This window comes from Ursus arctos, unplaced genomic scaffold (genome assembly GCF_023065955.2).
Source record: "Ursus arctos isolate Adak ecotype North America unplaced genomic scaffold, UrsArc2.0 scaffold_24, whole genome shotgun sequence".
NCBI classification, from domain to species: Eukaryota; Metazoa; Chordata; class Mammalia; order Carnivora; family Ursidae; genus Ursus; species Ursus arctos.
Genome location: NW_026622919.1, coordinates 2,432,345 through 2,451,085, shown reverse-complemented (window position 1 = coordinate 2,451,085; position 18,741 = coordinate 2,432,345). Strand labels below are relative to the sequence as shown.

At 60.1% G+C, this 18,741-nt stretch overlaps 1 protein-coding gene across 1 annotated transcript; it reads left to right on the top strand.

Annotated features, from left to right (window-relative positions):
* The first annotated feature begins 62 nt into the window (after positions 1-62).
* SLC26A11 (solute carrier family 26 member 11) lies at positions 63-18,741 on the top strand. Its single transcript, XM_026483955.4, has 17 exons — positions 63-157; positions 1,205-1,440; positions 1,981-2,173; positions 2,528-2,613; positions 4,962-5,041; positions 6,206-6,348; positions 7,693-7,868; positions 8,298-8,370; positions 10,213-10,263; positions 12,143-12,203; positions 13,612-13,667; positions 13,742-13,882; positions 15,512-15,639; positions 15,982-16,081; positions 16,523-16,656; positions 17,068-17,140; positions 17,901-18,741. Exons 2-17 carry the CDS (start codon positions 1,207-1,209, stop codon positions 17,990-17,992), a joined length of 1,821 nt encoding a protein of 606 aa, XP_026339740.1. The 5' UTR covers positions 63-157; positions 1,205-1,206; the 3' UTR covers positions 17,993-18,741.

Sequence of the window (18,741 nt, the reverse complement as noted above, 5' to 3'; positions counted from 1 at the left end):
GGCCCCGCCCCCCGCGGTCACGCGCGCTCCAGGTCCCGCCCCCAGGTAGTCACGTGCGTGCCAGGCCCCGCCCCACCTCCTCCTCCCTCCCCCTCCCTCTGCGGTTCCTGCGGACCTGGCTGAGGCGACAGCCGGAGACCCCGAGCTGCGGCGCCCGGTGAGTCCGCGGCGGGCGAGGCGCGGGTTCCGGGGCCCGGGGAGGAGTGGGCGAGCTTCGGGGAACGGGTCGGGGTCGCCGGGGACGGCGCGGGGCCCAAGGGTGCGGGCTCCTTCCGCAGGGACCCTTCCCCACTGCGTCCCCACCGCTTCCCCACCAGGTTCCCGCCGCCCTCGGCCTTGCTGGAGCGGTCGGCCGGCGTGAGGTCCCCACCTAAGACCGTAGGGTCCGGGGCTAGCGGCTTCGGGGGTGGGAGGCGTGGTGTGGGGTGTGTCCAGAGCCGGGTCGGGGGCTGAGGGGTGGTCTGGGGCCGGCTGTGCGCGCGGGCGGCGCCTGGACCCTAGAGAATGCTGCGCATCCCGAATTAATGGCCCCGGACGCTCTCCCAGAGCCCGTGAGAGCCCCTGCGCGCTCCTGTAGGGACGAGAAAGCCACAGGTGGGGGGTGGGGTAGGCGCGGCCTCAGAATGGGAGACCCCCCCCCACCGCCAGCGCCGCAGTCCGCGGTAGTGGGTGGAGTCCGCCGTGCTACGCACTGGGAAAGCCTGGGGCGCTCAAGGCTGCAGTCCGCCCCCCCCCCCCGCCCCGGGCACAGCCCCCCAGCCAGACGAGGGTGCCCCCGTGGACCCTGCTACTCTTCGTACTGCTCCCCGTTAAATTCTTTGGGGAGAGAAGAAGAAGAAATAAATTATCTCGGGAGGAGACATGGTGTCTAATTAGTGTTTAAGTTTCTCGTTGAGAAATCACATACCGCATTTTTCCTGGCCAGTGTGGGTGGAAAGAAGGCAGCTGGGGTTGGGGCAGGTGGGATTCAGGGAGAGCAGTGAGCAGGGTCCAGGGCGGGGACTACACCTTTTATTGAGGCCCCTTTCTGCACAGGTTTGGCTTCCTTCCGGAGCCGCAAAAAGGCAGGTTTAACCCATCTGGCTTGGACCCCCTGGGGGAGACAGCTGTGCCTCTCCGGAGGGCCCTGGACCCCACCCTACTGCTGGCTTCTGCCAAGCCCAGAGCTGAGCGCGGGTCCCTGTTGCCCCCATGCCCACCCCAGGCATGCCATCTTCTGTGAAGGCGTTGGGTCCGGCCAGGCCCTCGGGTGCCAATATGGCCCCGCAGGCCCACTGCTGCTCCCCTGCGGCTGTGCAGAGGTGGCTCCCCATCCTGGCCTGGCTGCCGGACTACTCCCTGCAGTGGCTGAAGATGGACCTCATCGCGGGACTCTCGGTTGGGCTCACAGTCATTCCCCAGGCGCTGGCCTATGCTGAGGTGGCTGGACTCCCGCCGCAGGTGAGACGTCCGCCCCAGCAGCTGTCCCCGCCCCAGCCTCCTCACCCGTGCAGCAGAGTAGGAATGCATCACATCCCCTCCAGGCAAGCAGGGCGCCAGAACCCCAGCCCTGTGGGGCCCCAGAAGTCTTGGTTTAAAGTCTCTAGCATGTGACTGCCTTTGGGCAGGTGCACGCCCTGTAACTGCTCTTGTCACACTTGCCACACTCAGGCACTGAGGTAGTCTGGGTTGCCTGATGGGGCCAGCAGGGTGACTCACCATGGTCTCAAAAACGCTTTCTTAGACTCACAGACTGAGACAAGCACCCAAGGGACTTTGCGTCCCTGCTGGCACCCAGCTGGGTGCAGGTAGAAAAGAGGCCCCTAATCGCTATGGCTCCACACATGGCTCCCAGAGGGTGAGTGCTTTGCCCTGTGTGCGCCGCTGTGCCCGTAGTCGCAACGGCCCGCCCCAGATCCTGTGCTCAGACATCCCCCCCCCCCCCGGGACACTGTGGGCCCACCGTGCGCTCCTCCGTGCTCAGTGCTGTCTCCCCACCAGTATGGCCTCTACTCTGCCTTCATGGGATGCTTCGTGTATTTCTTCTTGGGCACCTCCCGGGATGTGACGCTGGGCCCGACGGCCATCATGTCCCTCCTGGTCTCCTTCTACACTTTCCACGAGCCCGCCTATGCTGTGCTGCTGGCCTTCCTGTCCGGCTGCATCCAGTTAGCCATGGGCTTCCTGCGCTTGGGTAAGACTCTTGGGCCTTCCTGCCAGGGGGTACCCAGGCACCTGCCTCCTGGGGATGGCCCAACCTTCAGCCTTTCCTGCTTTGTCTCTCAAGGGCTATTCCTGTGTGTTTGTGAAGAGGGATTCTCTCAGCCCTCTGCTATTCTGCTTAGAGGCCAGGACACTTGGAGGAGTGCCCTGGGCCTCAGACCCTAGCCCCCTTTCCGGGCTGTCCAAACCGGTCCAGATAGGATGTGGCCCACCAGTCCTTAGCCCCACTCCCCACAGACCACCTCTCCCAGCCCACATCCATCCATGTTCTCTGGGACGGGGCGGAGCTGGGCCCACCTGCTCAGTATTCCCTCTTGGCCGGCAGGCTTTCTGCTGGACTTCATCTCCTGCCCCGTCATCAAAGGTTTCACATCCGCTGCCACCATCACCATCGGCTTCGGGCAGATCAAGGTAGGCATGCTGGTTGGCAGCCAGGCACCTCCTGGGTAGTAGGACCGAGGCTGGCTTCCCCATGTGTGGGCCAGTTGATGTCTTGCTCTTCCAGAGCTCAGAGCACAAGGTGCTTGAGTGGGTCTCCATTGATTCTGGGAACCCTTGGGGGAGATGCTGAGTGATGGTGGGACTGTAGGACAGTAATTGGGGTGACTGGTGATGACAGCCTTGCCCCTGTTGGAGTTTTGGTGCCAGCGTGTTTGGTTCGCCTCCCCAGGTGATTCCCTTCTGCCCTTCCCTACATGGCTGCCAGCGCAGCCTCTCAGGCCCTCAGCATACCGCCAGCATGGTAGAAAGCAAAGTACTCCTCTGTGCTCGTCTAGTTAGATGATTTCGTTTTAATGTTTTTTTCAATTTATTTTTTGTACTTTTTTCTTTAAGATTTTATTTATTTGAGAGAGAGTGTGCATGCGTGCACTGGCATGAGCCAGGGGAGGGGCAGAGAGAGAGGGAGAGTCAGACTCCCTGCTGAGCACAGAGCCTAACACAGGGGTCGACCCCAGGACCCCGAAATCACGACCTGAGCCGAAATCAAGAGTCGGATGCTTAACCGACTGAATCCCCCAGGCGCTCCTCTAACATGTTTTAAACAAATATAAAGAGATAGGGCATTTGAAAAATACCGAACAGAGGGGCGCCCAGGTGGCTCAGTCGGTTAAGCGTCCGACTCTTGATTTCGGCTCAGGTCGTAATCTCAGGGTCCTGGGGTTGAGCCCCACGTCAGGCTCCATGCTTAGCATGGAGTTTGCTTGGGATTGTCTTTCCGTCTCCCTTTGTCCTTCTCCCTACTTATAATTTTTTCCCTAATAAACAAGTAAATAAAATCTTTAAAAAAATACGTGTAAGAGGTAGTAGAAGCGATTATCATCAGTGATCTGAGGACGTTATTTACTCTCTTCTCGTTGGGTTTTAAGTTCCCGAAGGGCAGGAATGGTTTTGCTTGCGGCTGCGGCCGCCCAGGCCCACACGTTGTGCAGGAGTAGGTCTGCGCTGGGCTGGGTGTGCAGAGCGGAGCCTGGCCACATTGTACAGAGAGGCCCCTGGTGGCAGCCTGCAGGCCTGCCCCTGTCTCAGGATCTGCTGTCAGCATCCTGTCTCTCTAAGGCATGGTTCCCGTGCCCGGGCTATACTCCGGGCTGGCCCAGGGCAGCGTCCCTGATGGAGGTGGAGCGAGAGTCAGGGACAGGAGGGTGTGAGCGAGAGGAAAGGAGCAGACCCTCTCCGTGCTCCTACTGTGTGCCAGATGCTGGGTTGAACCCTCCCTTGCCTTGGATCGTGCTGACGCCTCCAGGAGGCACGTTCCTCATTATCTGCGCGGAAAGAGGAGGGAGCTCCTTGGGTGTGGGCGGACACAGTTTGTGTGTGCTGTACACACATATGTCACGGTGAGCTTGGCAAGTGCTGTTCCGTGGGATGGTCTGTCCTTTATTCTGGAAACGATATCTTTCCTTTTCAGTGTCAGGGATGTTCTTTTATGTAATTGTAATACATAGAAGGTCGTTTTTTACGTGCTTGTGCTTGGCATCGCTAGGTTCCCTAAATCTTTAATAGCTTGACTAGGTCATGACAGCCATCTGAGAGCCCTAGGCCAGGGTGGGGGTCAGGAGTTGGGGGAGGGGGTTCTCCTGACCTGTCCTGGCAGGAGCCCCCGGGTCCCAGAATCCTGTGTTTCCAATCCCAGTGTGTTTCCCATCCGGGGCTGTGTGCACAGCTTTTGGGATCCTTGGAGTCTGGCCACTCTGGGAGTCTGGGCCTCGACCACCCCGCTAACACTCCCCACTCGGAGTCAAGCGGGATAAAGAACTAAAACACAGAGGAGAACCCCTTCTCCCCTGCAAGGACCCTGCCCGCCTGTGTCCCCTAGCGGCCCTTCCCTGGAGGCCCTCAGAGCCCCTGGTGGTCCTGCCTGCGGCTTCACCTGATTTTCCCTCTGTGGGGGGCAGTGCCTGGAAGGTGGGCCTCAGGCCAGTGGCAAGGCTGGGGTGTGTCAAGGGTAGTGGGGCCCACGGGCCAGGCAGAGAGTGACCGTGGACCCTGGACCAGGGCATGGGCGTACTGGTCTCCGGGCTTTGAGATCACCCAGAATGATTTTCCTCATGTGGAAGAATTATTCACCAAGAAGTGTCATTGACCCCAAACGCGAAATGCCTCTTTCTTCGAGGTTAATTCTGATCTCCTGCCCCTGGGGGCTTTGGGAATGGGCAGATGGTGCCCAGAGAGCCTCGGGATGTGCCCCCAGGAAGGGGGCTGAGATGTGCTGAGATGCTGCAGGGGAAGGTTGTCTAATACAATCTCTGTTTGCACAGAACCTCCTGGGACTGCAAGATATCCCGAGGCAGTTTTTCCTGCAAGTGTATCAGATCTTCCGCAAGGTTGGAGAGACCAGGTACCTGCCGGCTGTGTGGTCCCACTCTTCCTTCCAGAGCCCTTTCCCAGGTTCCCCCCCCCCCCCCCGGCCAGGTGGCAGGTATTCCAGCCCTCTGGGGCCTGGCCACCCAAAGAGGGGCCCCAGAGCAGCACCATCAGCATCACAGGGGAGCTGGTCAGAAATGCAGACTCTCAGCTCTGCCCAGACCTATTGCATCCAGCAGTTGACAGCAGCCCCAGGGAGCTGAAGGCCTGAGAGCCGGTCAGCGTGCCCCTGCACACAGCCTCTGTGGGTGGTAGGAGTGGGAGGGCCCCACGCAGAGAAAAAGCATCAGTCTCTCTAAAGGTTTGTAGTTCGGTGAGGAGAACAGGGCACGGGGGAGGCAGGTGCAAACAGAATGTGCAGGGAGAGAGGATGAGAGCCAGACCGCCGGTCATGGGGCTTCTTCAGATGAAGGGCCTCTCCCAGCTGGCAGGCGGGTTAGAGGACAGACGGGAGAGGCTCCTAGAGGAGCCCAGCTGGAATCCAGGACATCTCCCTGGCCGGAGGAGCAAGGGGACGCAGTGATCTGGGGGAGCTATGGCGGGGGGCGGAATGCTGAGGCCGGGAGGGAGTGGGGGACACCTGTGACGGACTGTCCTCTCCTCCACTTCCTGATCGGCTTCGAGGCTTCGCGGTGCTGAATCCACTGGAAGCCAGGGGCTCCCTGGCCCAGGACATGCAGCCTACGGGGGTCCTTGTCGGGGGGCAGGGGAATTGGAGACTGACAGGTCAGAGCATCGTAGGCTGTGAGAAGTGAACGTTCTAGAACAGACGAGGCACCTGTAGCCACAGAGCCGCATGGCTGTAAACGTGAGCCCATAGCCCTCCCACCACTGTGGTCTGGGCCTCGACCCCCAGGCCTGCGCTGGCCTGCGTGGTCGCTAAGTGTTGAATGAAGATTGGAAATAGAACAGGGAGACGTGTCTTAGGAAAAGGCGAGAAGGGCAGTCGAGAGGGAAGCTTTCCGGCAGAAGGGGCGATCGGAGGGCACAGGTGTATGCCCGGGCCGGCCTGGGTGTGACCGGTGTCCGTCCGCGGGGTGGGCGATGCCGTGACCGGTGTCCGTCCGCGGGGTGGGCGATGCCGTGACCGGTGTCCGTCCGCGGGGTGGGCGATGCCGTGACCGGTGTCTGTCTGCAGGGTGGGCGATGCCGTGCTGGGGCTGGTGTGCATGGTGCTGCTGCTGGTGTTGAGGCTGATGCGGGACCACGTGCCTCCTGTGCACCCCGAGATGCCCCCGGGCGTGCGGCTCAGCCACGGGCTGGTCTGGACTGCCACCACAGGTGAGCGGTGCTCTGGCTGGGGAAGTGCCGCAGCCGTCCTGCGTGCACGCTGGGGGCGCACTCCGCCGGAGTCTCCTGTCGCTGGTCTGGGCGTGACCTGGGCTCCTGGGCGCCAGGATATTGCAACTTGCCAGCTGGCTCCGATCTCTGGCCGGGGTGGAGAACGGCATTTAGTAGCAGGAATTCTCAAGCAGGCGATTGTGACCCCCGGGGAGCTTTGGCAGTGTCTGGAGTCGTTTCTGGTTGACACTGCCGGTGGGGGGGGGGGGCTGTCATGGGCACCTGGTCGGGAGAGGCCAGGGAAGCCATCGAACGCCTGCAGTGCACAGCTCTCAGTGTCCAAGGATGATCCGGTCCAGAATGTCAGTGGCTTGAGGCCGGGGAGCCCTGGCGGGTCCCTGAGGGAGGAAACACATGGACCACGTGCTTCTCTTTGAACCGTGCGGCCCTGAGCCTGGGTTTCCCATCACACGATGGGTAGCCGGGCCCTGGGCCTTTCCTGCGCCTTGGAAGATTGTCAACAGCTAAAACGTAGTTTAAATGTTGTAGTTATGACGACAACGTCAGTGGTAAGAGTGCGTTGCAGCCTTTTGAGAGCTCGGTGGGTAATGGGGCTCATATTCCAGGAAGAGCTATCGCCCCCATTTAAGAAGCCAGTGTGGGGGCACCTGGGTGGCTCAGTCAGTTCAGCATCTGACTCTTGGTTTTGGTTCAGGTCATGATCTCAGGGTTGTGAGATCGAGCCCTGCGTTGGGCTTTGCGCTCAGTGGGGAGTCTACTTGGGCTTTTCTCTCTCCCTCTTCTGTCCCTCTCCCTTGCTTGTTTGCTTTCTCTCTCAAATAAATAAATAAGATTCTTATTATTTTTTAAAAGATTTTATTTATTTATTTGCCAGAAAGAGAGAGAGAGAGAGAGGGCACATAAGCAGGGGGAGCAGCAGGCAGAGGGAGAGGAAGAAGCAGACTCCCCACTGAGCAGGGAGCCCGATGTGGGGCTCCATCCCAGGACCCCGGGATCATGACCCAAGCTGAAGGCAGACGCTTAACCAACTGAGCCACCCAGGCTCCCCATAAATAAAATCTTTAAAAAAAAAAAAAAAGCCAGCGTAGCTCAGGTGGGACCCAAGGTGACCAGTAGATGACACGGGTAGGCTGTGTGTGTCGCCGTGGGCCTGTCCCGCCATCTGGCATTTGCCATGCCATCCTGTGTTCGTGCCTGCCCCTTGGTCGCTGGTGTGTGTGCTGGGGTGCTGGGTGGGGGCGGGTGTCCTGCGTCCTCGAGTGTGTTGCTGCCCCAGTTACCCAGAGGAGCCAGATGTCACCGACGGGTCTCCTTCTGTCCTAGCCCGCAATGCCCTGGTGGTCTCCTTTGCCGCCCTGGTCGCGTACTCCTTTGAGGTAACCGGATACCAGCCTTTCGTTCTGACGGGGCAGACCGCTGAGGGGCTCCCTCCAGTCCGGATTCCGTCCTTCTCCGTGACCACGGCCAATGGGACTGTTTCCTTCACCGAGATGGTACAGGTGCGTGGAGATGGAGCCAGGCCTGCCGGTGGAGCTGCAGTGCCCTCTGGGCCTGGGTCTGTGCCCCCGATGCATCTGCTTCGTAATGAGGAGGTCTGAGCCCCGCTAGGACCACGGGACGGAGCGCCTCTGGGTGCAGGGACAGGCACAAAAGGGTTCCCATTGGGCACAACCTCAGAGGACACCACGTTTTGTTTTCTGCCCCGAGCCCAGAGTGTTTCTCGTGCTACGGATACTGGCAGAGCAGGGACGTTTTCTGTGCTCTGCTGTGTGTCTGGCTCCGGACGGGAGCCCACGGCCCTGCAGCTAAAGCTCGGCGGCTCGGCTGGACGCGGAAGAGCCTATGCCGGCGTCGGTGGGTCACTGCCTGGCCAGAGCCCTCCTGTCCTCCCCTGGACGGTCCCTTACTGTCCTTCTCTCCTCCCTCAGGACATGGGGGCTGGGCTGGCTGTGGTGCCCCTGGTGGGTCTCCTGGAGAGCATCGCGGTGGCCAAGTCCTTCGGTAAGATGCCCACCACCTGGGCCTCCCCGGCGGTGCCCGGAGCTGGCCGTGCTTGCCTGCTTTTATCTGCTTCAATTTTTAACAGCTTGAGTTTTTATCCAAGTAATACATACTCGTGTTTAAAAAAAAAAAAGTGTAGTAAAGGTGGTTTATGTTGAAAACCCCATCCAGTGGTGGCTGGTAACGTGTGCCAGCCTGGTCTCTGGAAGGAGAAGGCTCTGCGTTTCACCTTCGGCTTTTCTGAGGCGTAAAGGTGCCCCCACCCGCCGCCTTCCAGTGGATCGTGGAGTCTGAACGGTCGCATGTCAGGATGAGAGGCCGCGGCCTCTGCCTGCCGGACACACGCAGTTAAATAACCTCATGGGTCGTACTGAAACGTAGTAGGTCAGGAAGGCGTAAGTTTTAAGTCCATCTTTATTTCTGACATGATTTATTTCATTTAAAGTTTTCTTGTAACAGCTAGTAATGGTTGTGTCTAATGATGGGTTCCGAAAATTCCTAAAAATTTAACAGTGCACTCTTTCCAGCTGGCTGAGTACCCCTGGCCTGTGCCCTCCTCGCCCCCAGGGAGGCCGGGATGCAGTCACCTACTTAAATGCCTGTTCATTCGCCTAGAACTCAGATTCCTCCATAGGAGCTGAGGCTACCCCATCCCTCGTGCGTCCCCTCCCTTGGGTCTGCGCGGCGACCAGCTTTGTGGTGTGCGTGGAAGGCATTTTCCTTTCCTTCTGTGATGGTTACGCTCTCGTTGCACTGGGGTATGGGTCGATTCTCCAGATGAAACCCTCTAAACGGCGTGTACGTCGCTGTACCCGCCTAGACCAGGTGTGGTTGTGCCAGCATCTTGACCGGCCCGTCCTGCCGAGGAGACTCGTGCCTGATGCACATCGAGGGGTTGTCCCTGCTAATCACCAGCGGCTGCTCCAGGTCCCGCCGCACGTGCCGATCAGATCTTCCTCGCGCAGTTTTTGTTTTTCTGACGATCTTTTTCCGGGTGGGGGGAGGAGCTTTGGGGGTATTTTGGAGTCTGCATCTTACAGCACGTATGCCTCTTTGACTTTAACACTGTTTTCTTCTGAAGTCACCTGATGTCCTGTCCTAACTTGTAAGCTTGTTCTCCAAAACCAGAGCTGGAGAGCCACAGCCCGCGGCCCAAGAGTGGCTTTTACATTTTTAAATGTTTGAGAAACTTTGTAAAAAGGATAAGGATTTTGTAACACACGAAAAGCGTGTGGCGTTCACACCTCAGTGTTTGTGTAAAGAGGTGTTTCAGGAACACGATTGTGGTCACGTGTTTACGGGTCCCCACGGCTGCTTGCAGCTACAAAGGGGCTGAGTCGTCGCGACCGAGAGTGGTCTGCAGCGCCTACCGCGTTCCCAGCCTGGCCCTTCCCAGAAGCGTTCGCCCGCCCCGCGTCCCCCCCCCGCCCCCCGCAAGCTTGCCGGCTCCTCTCTCTGCACCGCCTCGGCTGGGACTTCGGGTCCTCTCCACTTGGAGTCAGAGAGGGTTTCGTTTCAGACTTTGTCCCCTTCTCACGAAAGGAACGCGTGTTTGTGGCAGGAAACGGCCCAAGTGCAGAAACACGTAAAGGAGTGAATCACTTGCGACATCCATCGCTACCCCAGTTACCTGCTGTTAATGTGTTGCTGACCGTCTGTCTGCATTTTCTGTGACACGACAACACAGACACGCGCACGTGATTTGTGCATGTGCTCGTGCCGTGTTTACAAGTAGACGCTGCCGTGGGTAGAAGTTTATAACCTGTGTTTTCACCTCGTGAATGTTTTCTCAGTGGGGTCATGCATGTAGTGACGATGTTTTTTTTTGTCCTTTGCCTTTAGCTTCTCAAAACAATTACCGCATTGACGCCAACCAGGAGCTGCTGGCCATCGGTAAGCCCCCTGTGGCGGCTCTCTGTGGGCGAGTGTGCTTCTCTGTGTCTCGCCTGAGCTGTGCAGGTCACAGGGATGGTCGCGGTGAGGTTCAAGGGGCAGAGGTGGCCCTGAGTTGGGCCCTTTGAAGTCCTCGCGTGGATTCACCCTTAAACCTCCAGATGGTTCGGTGCCGTCACTAGGAGCCAGCAGCTGACGTGTGGTGTCCGTGCTGACGGAAGCTCCTTGAGCGCTGGCTCTGTACCCGACCCCGAGGTCTGTAGTCTGTTCTGTGTCAGGGAACGCCCAGAATGTCCCACCTGCAGTCAGATTGCTGAGGAACGTGGCCAGGCAGGACCTGCGGGACCTTGACTGCCCGGGACCCCTGCCCTGGGGCCTCCCTCCTGGCCAGCAGGCGGCTCCGTGAAGACTTGGGTGGGCCCCGCTGTGGACAGGTCTGTGCCCGGCCTCCCAATTTTGTTTTTGTTTTTTTGGGGTTTTTTTGTATTCATGAATTCAGCCTCTCTGGTGATTTGTTCTGAGAGTATGACATGAATTTTTAATTCGGTTATCATGATTGTGGACACCAGGCCTCTCTGCCTTTCCTTCCTGCCCCTGGCGAGGTGGGCACGGGTCAGAGCGAGCAGCACCGGGTGCCTTCCCAGCGGAGTCCAGGGGAACCTCCCCCGAGCCCCTGGGTTTCCCGACAGCAGACGGCGTGGGGCCCCAGGTTGGGTCACGGGAGCTTTGCAGGCTCCTCTCTGAGCCCGTGGTGGCGGGTGTCACCTAGGTGGCTGGTGAGGTGGACTTAGCCAGGACTGGCTCGCCCCCAGGCAGAGGAAGTCTGTAGACCTTTCCCACACTCAGTAGTAGAAGTTCCAGACAGGAGTCCTTGGGGCATCTCCTTCCCGTTTCTGCAGATAGCACAGAACTTCTCTGCTTCGTGGCAGCGACACGCAAGGGGTGGCCATGAAGCTGAGGTTATTAAGGTAGATGTGTGGACCGCAAGGGCTGCTGACCCCGGGGTGTAAGAGAGGCCAGGCAGCTCTCCAGCAGGTGCATAGCAAGAGGCCTCCATCGACCCCACAGAGGCCGCTCTGGGAGGGATCCACACATCCCTGCTCCTCAAGCAGTTGGGCCTTTGACCCGAGTCTCAAGGGGCCATCGTAAGGAGTCAGGGTGACCATGTGTGGTCCAGGCACAGCCTTTACCACGTCCACCGATGTCTGCCCTGCTCTTGCAGCATGTGCTGGGCTGTGGGACCCGGGAGGGCCTGGCTCTGAGTGGGCCCCACCCTGAGCTGCCTCGAGCAGGTCTTGGACCTGTGACCTCATTGTGGTGTTTGTGAAGGTGCCAGGGTGAGCCAGATGCTGCCAGGGCCGCTTGAGATAAACGTGGGCTAACTAATTATCTCTGTTCTTGGGGCCCAGCCAGGTTCCGTCAGGTGTGGGTGGGTCAGCGTCACAGGGGCGGACCACTTACCAGCCATGACCTTTTGCCCCAGCCGGTCATCTCACGAGAGGAGTGTGGGTCTGAAGGAACTCGTGGGGTACAGCAGGTGGGCAGCTGGCCTCCGGGCAGCCTTATGCATCCTGAGCCCCTCCTGGGGAGGTGGGTTCCTCTGCCTGTTACACGTGGGAAAAGGCACGTTTAGCTCACGGGGACAGGGCTGGGGCCGGAGTTATGCTAAAGCAAGGGTCGGTGAACTTGGCAAAGGTCATGGTTTGTCTTTCCTTCAATGAGACAGACACACGGACACAGACGTAGGATCCCCCTGGGTGGTTCCTCTGGCCTTCTGTTTTCTCTTTCTGGTTTCTGGCCTCCTTTTCTTCACCACCCCCCATCTGTTTTAAATCCGTCTCTCTCCTGGATAAACCTCTTCCTTCCATTTTCTCCCCAGGCCTGACCAACGTGCTAGGCTCCCTCGTCTCTTCCTACCCGGTCACAGGCAGCTTTGGACGGTGAGTGACCATGTCCTTCCCTGTGCCTCGGGGGGCAGGGGGTCCCAGCCCAGGCCAGAGGGTCTGCGTCCGCCTCAAAGAGCCTGCCCGGTCCTTGTCCACATCTCGATGCCACTTCGTTCTCTGGGGCAGAAGTCTGCCCTACATCAGGGGCGTCCGTGGGAGGCAGGAGTGGGGCTCCCTTTGCTGTCCTTCACACAATCTCACGTGGTTTTCTCTGATGGCCCCATGGTTTACTCCTGAAATGTTGCCAGAATGTGGCAGTGCTTCCTGTGTCTTGTGGTGGAGTACATTCCTAAATGGAGGGCAGGACAGAGGGTGACCTTTGGTGGAGAAGAGGCATCAGCCAGTGGGGCCCAAGTCCCCGGAACCGCTGGCCCCACCCCGTCTGAGTACCAGACCTCCCCGGCACCCCCACAGCACCGCATCGGAGGGGACACAGGGCATACTCAGTGCCCCCCCGCAAGCAGGACTCACACGGGGCCCACGTCAGAGTTTCGGAGGTTCCACGCAGAGCGCGTACAACAGTGCCAGGGGCCGCGTCGTGGAGTAAGAGCTCTGCGTCCTTGGTGTAACTTTTCATCTATTGCTGCTGCACGATCAGCGTGTCGGGGTCACAGGGTCTGTGCCCTGGGTTGTCACAGCGCCTCGTGTGTGACGAGTGCTGAAAACATCCATGTGTATTTAAGGAATGCCATTCCTGCCTAACTGCACAGCAGTGAAGGGTGACTTAGGCTTTCTGGGGACATGGCTAGACAGACGTGTTTCCAGAGGACATGCTGGCGGGCACAGGTCACTGTCAGGTGATCACGAGCATATGCGAGGCAGAATCCTCGCTGTCGTGGAAATCAGGTGGCCGTTCCTTTGTGGTCTTCATGGTGGCGGAGGGCAACGTGGGCCCAGGACCAGTTCTTTGGCAGAGATTCGGGTCTGAAGGCAGTTTTCCAAACAGGCAAAACGAAAAAGGGAAGTTGAAAAGGAAGAGCAGCCAAGTTCACTTCCAGATTCGCCCTGGGAGGAGCTCGCTGTCAGCATCTGGTGTTTCTCTGCATTGACAAGCGCACGTGTGTACGTGCGTGCGCCTGCTTGTGGGAGATGGCGAGTGTAGTGAGGGGGACGTCGCCCCACTCGGTGGTGTCACCCGCATCTCTCCCTGCCCGTGCACACGAGGGTCATCGTTTCTAATGGCAGCGTTTGCTCGAGCTGACGTGCCCCAGGCTGGGGACGTTCGTTTTCCACCCCCACTGGAGGCTGGAATCTGAGGTCAGGGTGCACTTCAGCATCTCCCCCTTACGTGCCGGTGTCCGCGGGGCCCGATGTCCCCTTGCAGGCACTCCTGTCCCGGGAGACCGGCCTCCCCTGCTCTTCCAGGGTCCCATAGCCACTAACAGCCTCTGTCGCCTTCCAGGACAGCTGTGAACGCCCAGTCGGGGGTGTGCACCCCAGCGGGGGGCCTGGTGACAGGTGAGCACCCCCTCCACTGTGCCCAGAGTGCGTGCGGGGGTGGGGCTGGCGGTCACCCGCCTGTCTCCCCACAGGAGTTCTGGTGCTGCTGTCGCTGGATTACCTGACCTCACTGTTCTCCTACATCCCCAAGTCCGCGCTGGCCGCCGTCATCGTCATGGCCGTGGCCCCGCTCTTCGACGCCAGGATCTTCGCGACGCTCTGGCGTGTGAAGAGTACGTATGTCCTCGTCCGTCTGTCACGCTTACTCGTGCGTGCGCGTGCGCGCACACGGCCTGGATTTTTCTCCCACCGCCTCCCAGGACCCAGGTGGTGGGATTGGAGCTGGGTGTTAGCTTCGTTCTGGGAGGTGGTCCTGCTGGCCGTGGGTCAGGGCTCCCTTCAACTCCTCAGGCCACGAGGAGCGCCCCAGGGCAGCGATATGCAGTGCTGAGTGAGTCTGCAACTCACAGGATACCCTGCGGCTTCCCCTCCTTTCCTCCTTCCCTCGCCTCCTCCTGCACCCCTCCCCCTTTCTCTTCTCCTCCACCCCCTTGCTCCTCCTCTCTACCTCTCCTCCTCCCCTCCTCCCCCTCCTCTCCTCCTCCTGTCTTCCTCCTCCCCTTTTCCTCCTCCTCTCCTCCCCTTTTTCCTCACCCCTTCTCCTGCACCTCTCCCCCCTTTTCCTCTCCTCTACCCTCTCCTTCCTCCTCTCCGCTTCTCCTCCTCCCCTCCCCTCCCCTACTCCCCCTCCTTGCCTCCTACACTCCTCCCCATCCTCCTGCACTCCTCCCCATTCTCCTCTCCTGTCTCCTCTCCCCCTCCCTTCCCCCCCCTTCACCCCTCCTCTCCTTCGTCTCCTGCACTTCTTCCCATCCTCCTCCACTCCTCTCCCTCCCCCTCCTCCACTTCCCCTTCTCCTCTCCTCCTCCCCTCCCCCTCCCCTCCCCTGCCCTCCCCTCCCCTCTCCTCTCCTCTCCTCTCTTCTCCTCTCCCTCCTCTCACTCCTCCTCTTCCTCCTCTTCCCTCTCCTCTCCCTTCTCCCCTTTCCCAGCCCCAAGCCTGGCCCAGCTGGGGGAAGATGGGAGACTTCCAGCGTGTCCGACAGGACAGTCCCCCCTCCCCGCCGTCACAGTGGCTCAGGACTCCTCTGAGCCTGCAGGGGCCTTTACTAGAGCAAGTATCTGTTTTGTGTTGTGAAGCAGTTGAGGGACGGATGGGGCTCACTGCTCTCTCTCCCGTCTGCCCCCCCCAGAGTCATCAGGTGAAGGAAGCGGTGGTTCTGTCTCAGGCCACATGTGCCAGTTCTTCCCTGTGCCGCCACCCCATCTCTGGGACAGCCCTGAGATGGCGCCGCCAGCCTCTGTGGGCATCTGGGCGGGGGCACGGCAGGTGCTCCCCACCCGCACTGAGGTCCCGGGAGGATGGGGACCTTGTCGGAGTGACGCATGTCAGGGTTGAATCCTGGGTGGACCCCCAAGCCCACCCACCTGTTTGCACCAGGGTACCTCCTGCGGCTCAGAGAAGTTACCTGGGTGGCCCAGGGTCGGCCATTTGGCCTCTGAGTGGTCTCCAGGCTTCCCTGGCCCCAAGTGTCCCAGGCCTGGCCCCATCCCCAAGTCCCGTCCTCAGCCCCCTGACAGGTGCCCACTGTTGACCTCCTCCCAGAGGGCGGGGGTGGGGCCAGGCCCTCAGGGCTTAGTGGCCCCTCCCCTGGCAGGGAGGGGTGGGGCTGACATGTCTTGAGCTGGTGCAGCCCACGAGTGGCGTCAGGCTCCGCGTCCCCAGATGCACGTGTCCCTGGGGCTTCACGCGCTGAGCCAGGCTTACCAGGACCACCCCTCAGCTGCACCGCTCTCCCCCAGGGCTGGACTTGCTGCCCCTCTGTGTGACCTTCCTGCTCTGCTTCTGGGAAGTCCAGTACGGCATCCTGGCCGGGACCCTGGTGTCTGTGCTGATTCTCCTACACTCAGTGGCCAGACCCAAACTGCAGGTACTGGCCTGTTCTCCCCGCAAGAGGGAGCAGCTGGCCTCAGGGGGCCTGGTGGGGTGAAGGTGCCTGAGGCCGCAGCCCCTGACTCAGCTGTGTTGCGTTGTTTTGGTGTGACTGTTCGCTTAGCGAATGGGTGTAAGTCTCCTGCCATCAACCACAGACTCTCCCACTACACACGAGGTGGGTGGGGCCAAGGAAGGGCTCATCGGCTCTGCACTCCCCTCACTTCTGTCGGCCTGGGTTGGGGCCTCCTGCGTGGACGGGCCACTCTGGCGGAGCTACCAAGTCTGACTTGCCTCCAGGACATACAGGCTCGCCCTTTCTCTGTTCCCCCATCCCCAGGTGTCAGAGGGGCCGGTGCTGGTCCTGCAGCCGGCCAGCGGTCTGCACTTCCCCGCGGTGGAGGCCCTCCGCGAGGCCATACTCACCCGGGCCCTGGAAGGTACGTGGGCCAGGATTAGGTGGGCTGCAGTCATCCCCAGCTCCTGCCGCTGTTTCCACCCCCCAGGCTGCTGCCGCAGGACCCCCAGGCCCCGTCCTCAGCTCCTGGGTCCAGGAGGCTGGGCATCTCAGAGTGGCGTCTGGTGGGTGCTGGCTGTCTGCATGCAGCAGGGGGGGCTGTTCTCAGTCTCTGTTCCTAAAGACCCATCCCGTTCTCTGTTCTCCGGGGCGTTGGTATTTAGGGGAGAGAAAGGGCCCGTTTGTTCTCTAAAGGAAATTGCTGTTGTCTCCAGACGGCTGTCACCTGGGGTCCTGCTGACCCTGCCCTCCCCCCCCACTGGGGGATGGAGCTCCTGATGGCCTCGCTGTGCCCCAGGCCTCTGGTCAGGGCCTCCTGCAGCCGCCCCCGCCCCGTGTGACCGGCTGGCACGTGTCTCCGCAGCATCCCCCCCGCGCTGCGCGGTTCTGGAGTGCACGCACATCTGCAGCATCGACTACACCGTGGTGCTGGGGCTCGAGGAGCTCGTAGGGGACTTCCACAGGCACGGGGTCACCCTCGCCTTCGTCGGCCTGCAGGTGGGTGTCGTCACAGGGCGCGCTTGCCGGGCTCTTCTCCGCTCTCACACCTGCCTGTGGGGCGCCGTTACTATCATCCCATGTCAGGACAGAGGCCCCGAGGCCCCAAGAGGCTGTGTGACCTGGGGCAGGATGCTGGGCCCCCTGGCTCCAGAGCTTGCTCATAGCTGTTCCGTTCTTTGTCCTGTCTGCAGAGAGCTCGTTTTTGTGTCTTTCAGAGAGTAATCATTTAAAAAGTCTGCCTCTTCTAGCACGCCCGAAGGCAGTTTCTTCCATCTGTTTGACCAAACGGAGGGGAAGGCGTACCTGCTGGGAGACTCTGGGGGAGGCTGGGGCCCTGCCCTGGACCCCCGTGCCTGTGCGCTGCAACAGGGGCACCCCGCCTGGAATTACAGTTTCTCTGCCCTGCAGGTTCCTGTGCTCCGTGTCCTGCTGTCCGCTGACCTGAAGGGTGTCCAGTACTTCTCCACCCTGGAAGAGGCAGGTGGGTGCAGGCGGAGTCATTGGAGAGAGAGCCACGGCAGCACAGCGCGCCCCCAGCCCGCGGGATCGGGGGCAGGACCGCAGGACTGAAACTCTGCCCTGGGAGGATCGGGCGCCCAAGTGCAAGAGTGGGGGGCACGGGCATGGTGGGGGAGGCGAGGGCACGGAGTCAGGGGCCTCCTGTTCTGGGAGTTACTTGAACGGCTGTTTTAATTACGTGCGGCATACGCTCCGTGGATGAGCAGACCTCACGTGTGTGGCTCGAGGCCCGGCAGGTGGGTACAGCCAGGCGGTCACGGAGGAGATGCGGACCGTTTCCGGCGGAAAGTGCCGTCAGTTCGTCCCCGTGACTCGCACTAGGGGTAGCCGCTGTTTGGCCTCCTTCCCCCGTGCATCAGCTCTGCCTGTTCTAGAATGTCACGTAACTGGGATCGGAACGACACTATGTCTGATTTCTTGGGCTTAACGGGGTGTTGTTGCTGGGAGCAGCTCAGGCGCTGACCAGCGGGAGACGGGGAACAGATGTGGCCTGGCCATGCCAGGGGCCATGCGGCACTAAGGAAGGGTCATCTGGGTGTGGACAGTGATGAGGTGCTGGCAGGGACTTAGGCGGAACCCTGCCCGGGCTGGGGGTGCCGGCCGGGGGGACCCCAACTCCCTGTGCTCTAGGACTCTGAAGCGCCAGCCCTTAATCCCACCTGGGATGCGACCGTTCCTCACTTCCGCCTCTTCAGTGCTTGCAAACCTCGTATTTTCTGCAGAGAAATACCTGAGGCAAGAACCAGGGACCCAGCCCTACAATGTCAGCGAAGACTCCGTTCCGGAGCACAAGATCGCCCTGCTGAAGGCCTGATGGGGGCGCTGATGGACGTCTGACGCCTGGGGAGTCTCGCAGAAGGTTCAGGATGCTGTGACCCCGGATGCCGCCCTATAAACGCCGTGGCCTGAGGGCACTGAGCAGGTGAGCCCTGGAGGAAGAAGGAGGCCATGCGTCGAGATGCACAGGTGGGACTTGTTGGCTTTACTTGGGGATGACTGAAAAACCACCCCCGTTCTGTTCCCTGGGCATGAACCTTTTTCTGAAGAACAGTTTGGAGAGAGCCTTCTAGAACAACAGACCCTGTGGGAAGAAAGGGGCAGGATTTCCACCTGGTCCAGGGGAGGGGTCCTCACACCCCAGCACCTTCCTGGTTATGGGGGACGTTGGGGTCGGGCAGCTCTGAGGCGGGTTCCAGCCTGGGTGGCGGCGTCTGTGCTGTTGTTGGGAAGGAAACCGAGATGTGCCAAATGACTTAACGTGTCTGTGAAAAATAACTTTGTTGTCAGTGTTTTTTTAATTAAAAAAGTAGGAGCTTTGGTGTTTTTGTAAAAACCGTGAACACTTATTGTAAAATGTACAGGAAATCATCTTCTCCATCGACTTGGGTGGTAGTCAGGCCCCCTCCCCGTGGTGTCGCCCCTGTCTGTACGTCAGCATGGGGGGGTGTGTTCCAGCCGTGTGTGGATGGGGCCGTTTCATACATGGTGCTCTGTGGCCCACGCTTTCATGCAGTCCGTGCTGTGAATTACTCGTTGTGATAATAAATAGAGAATACGTGATCT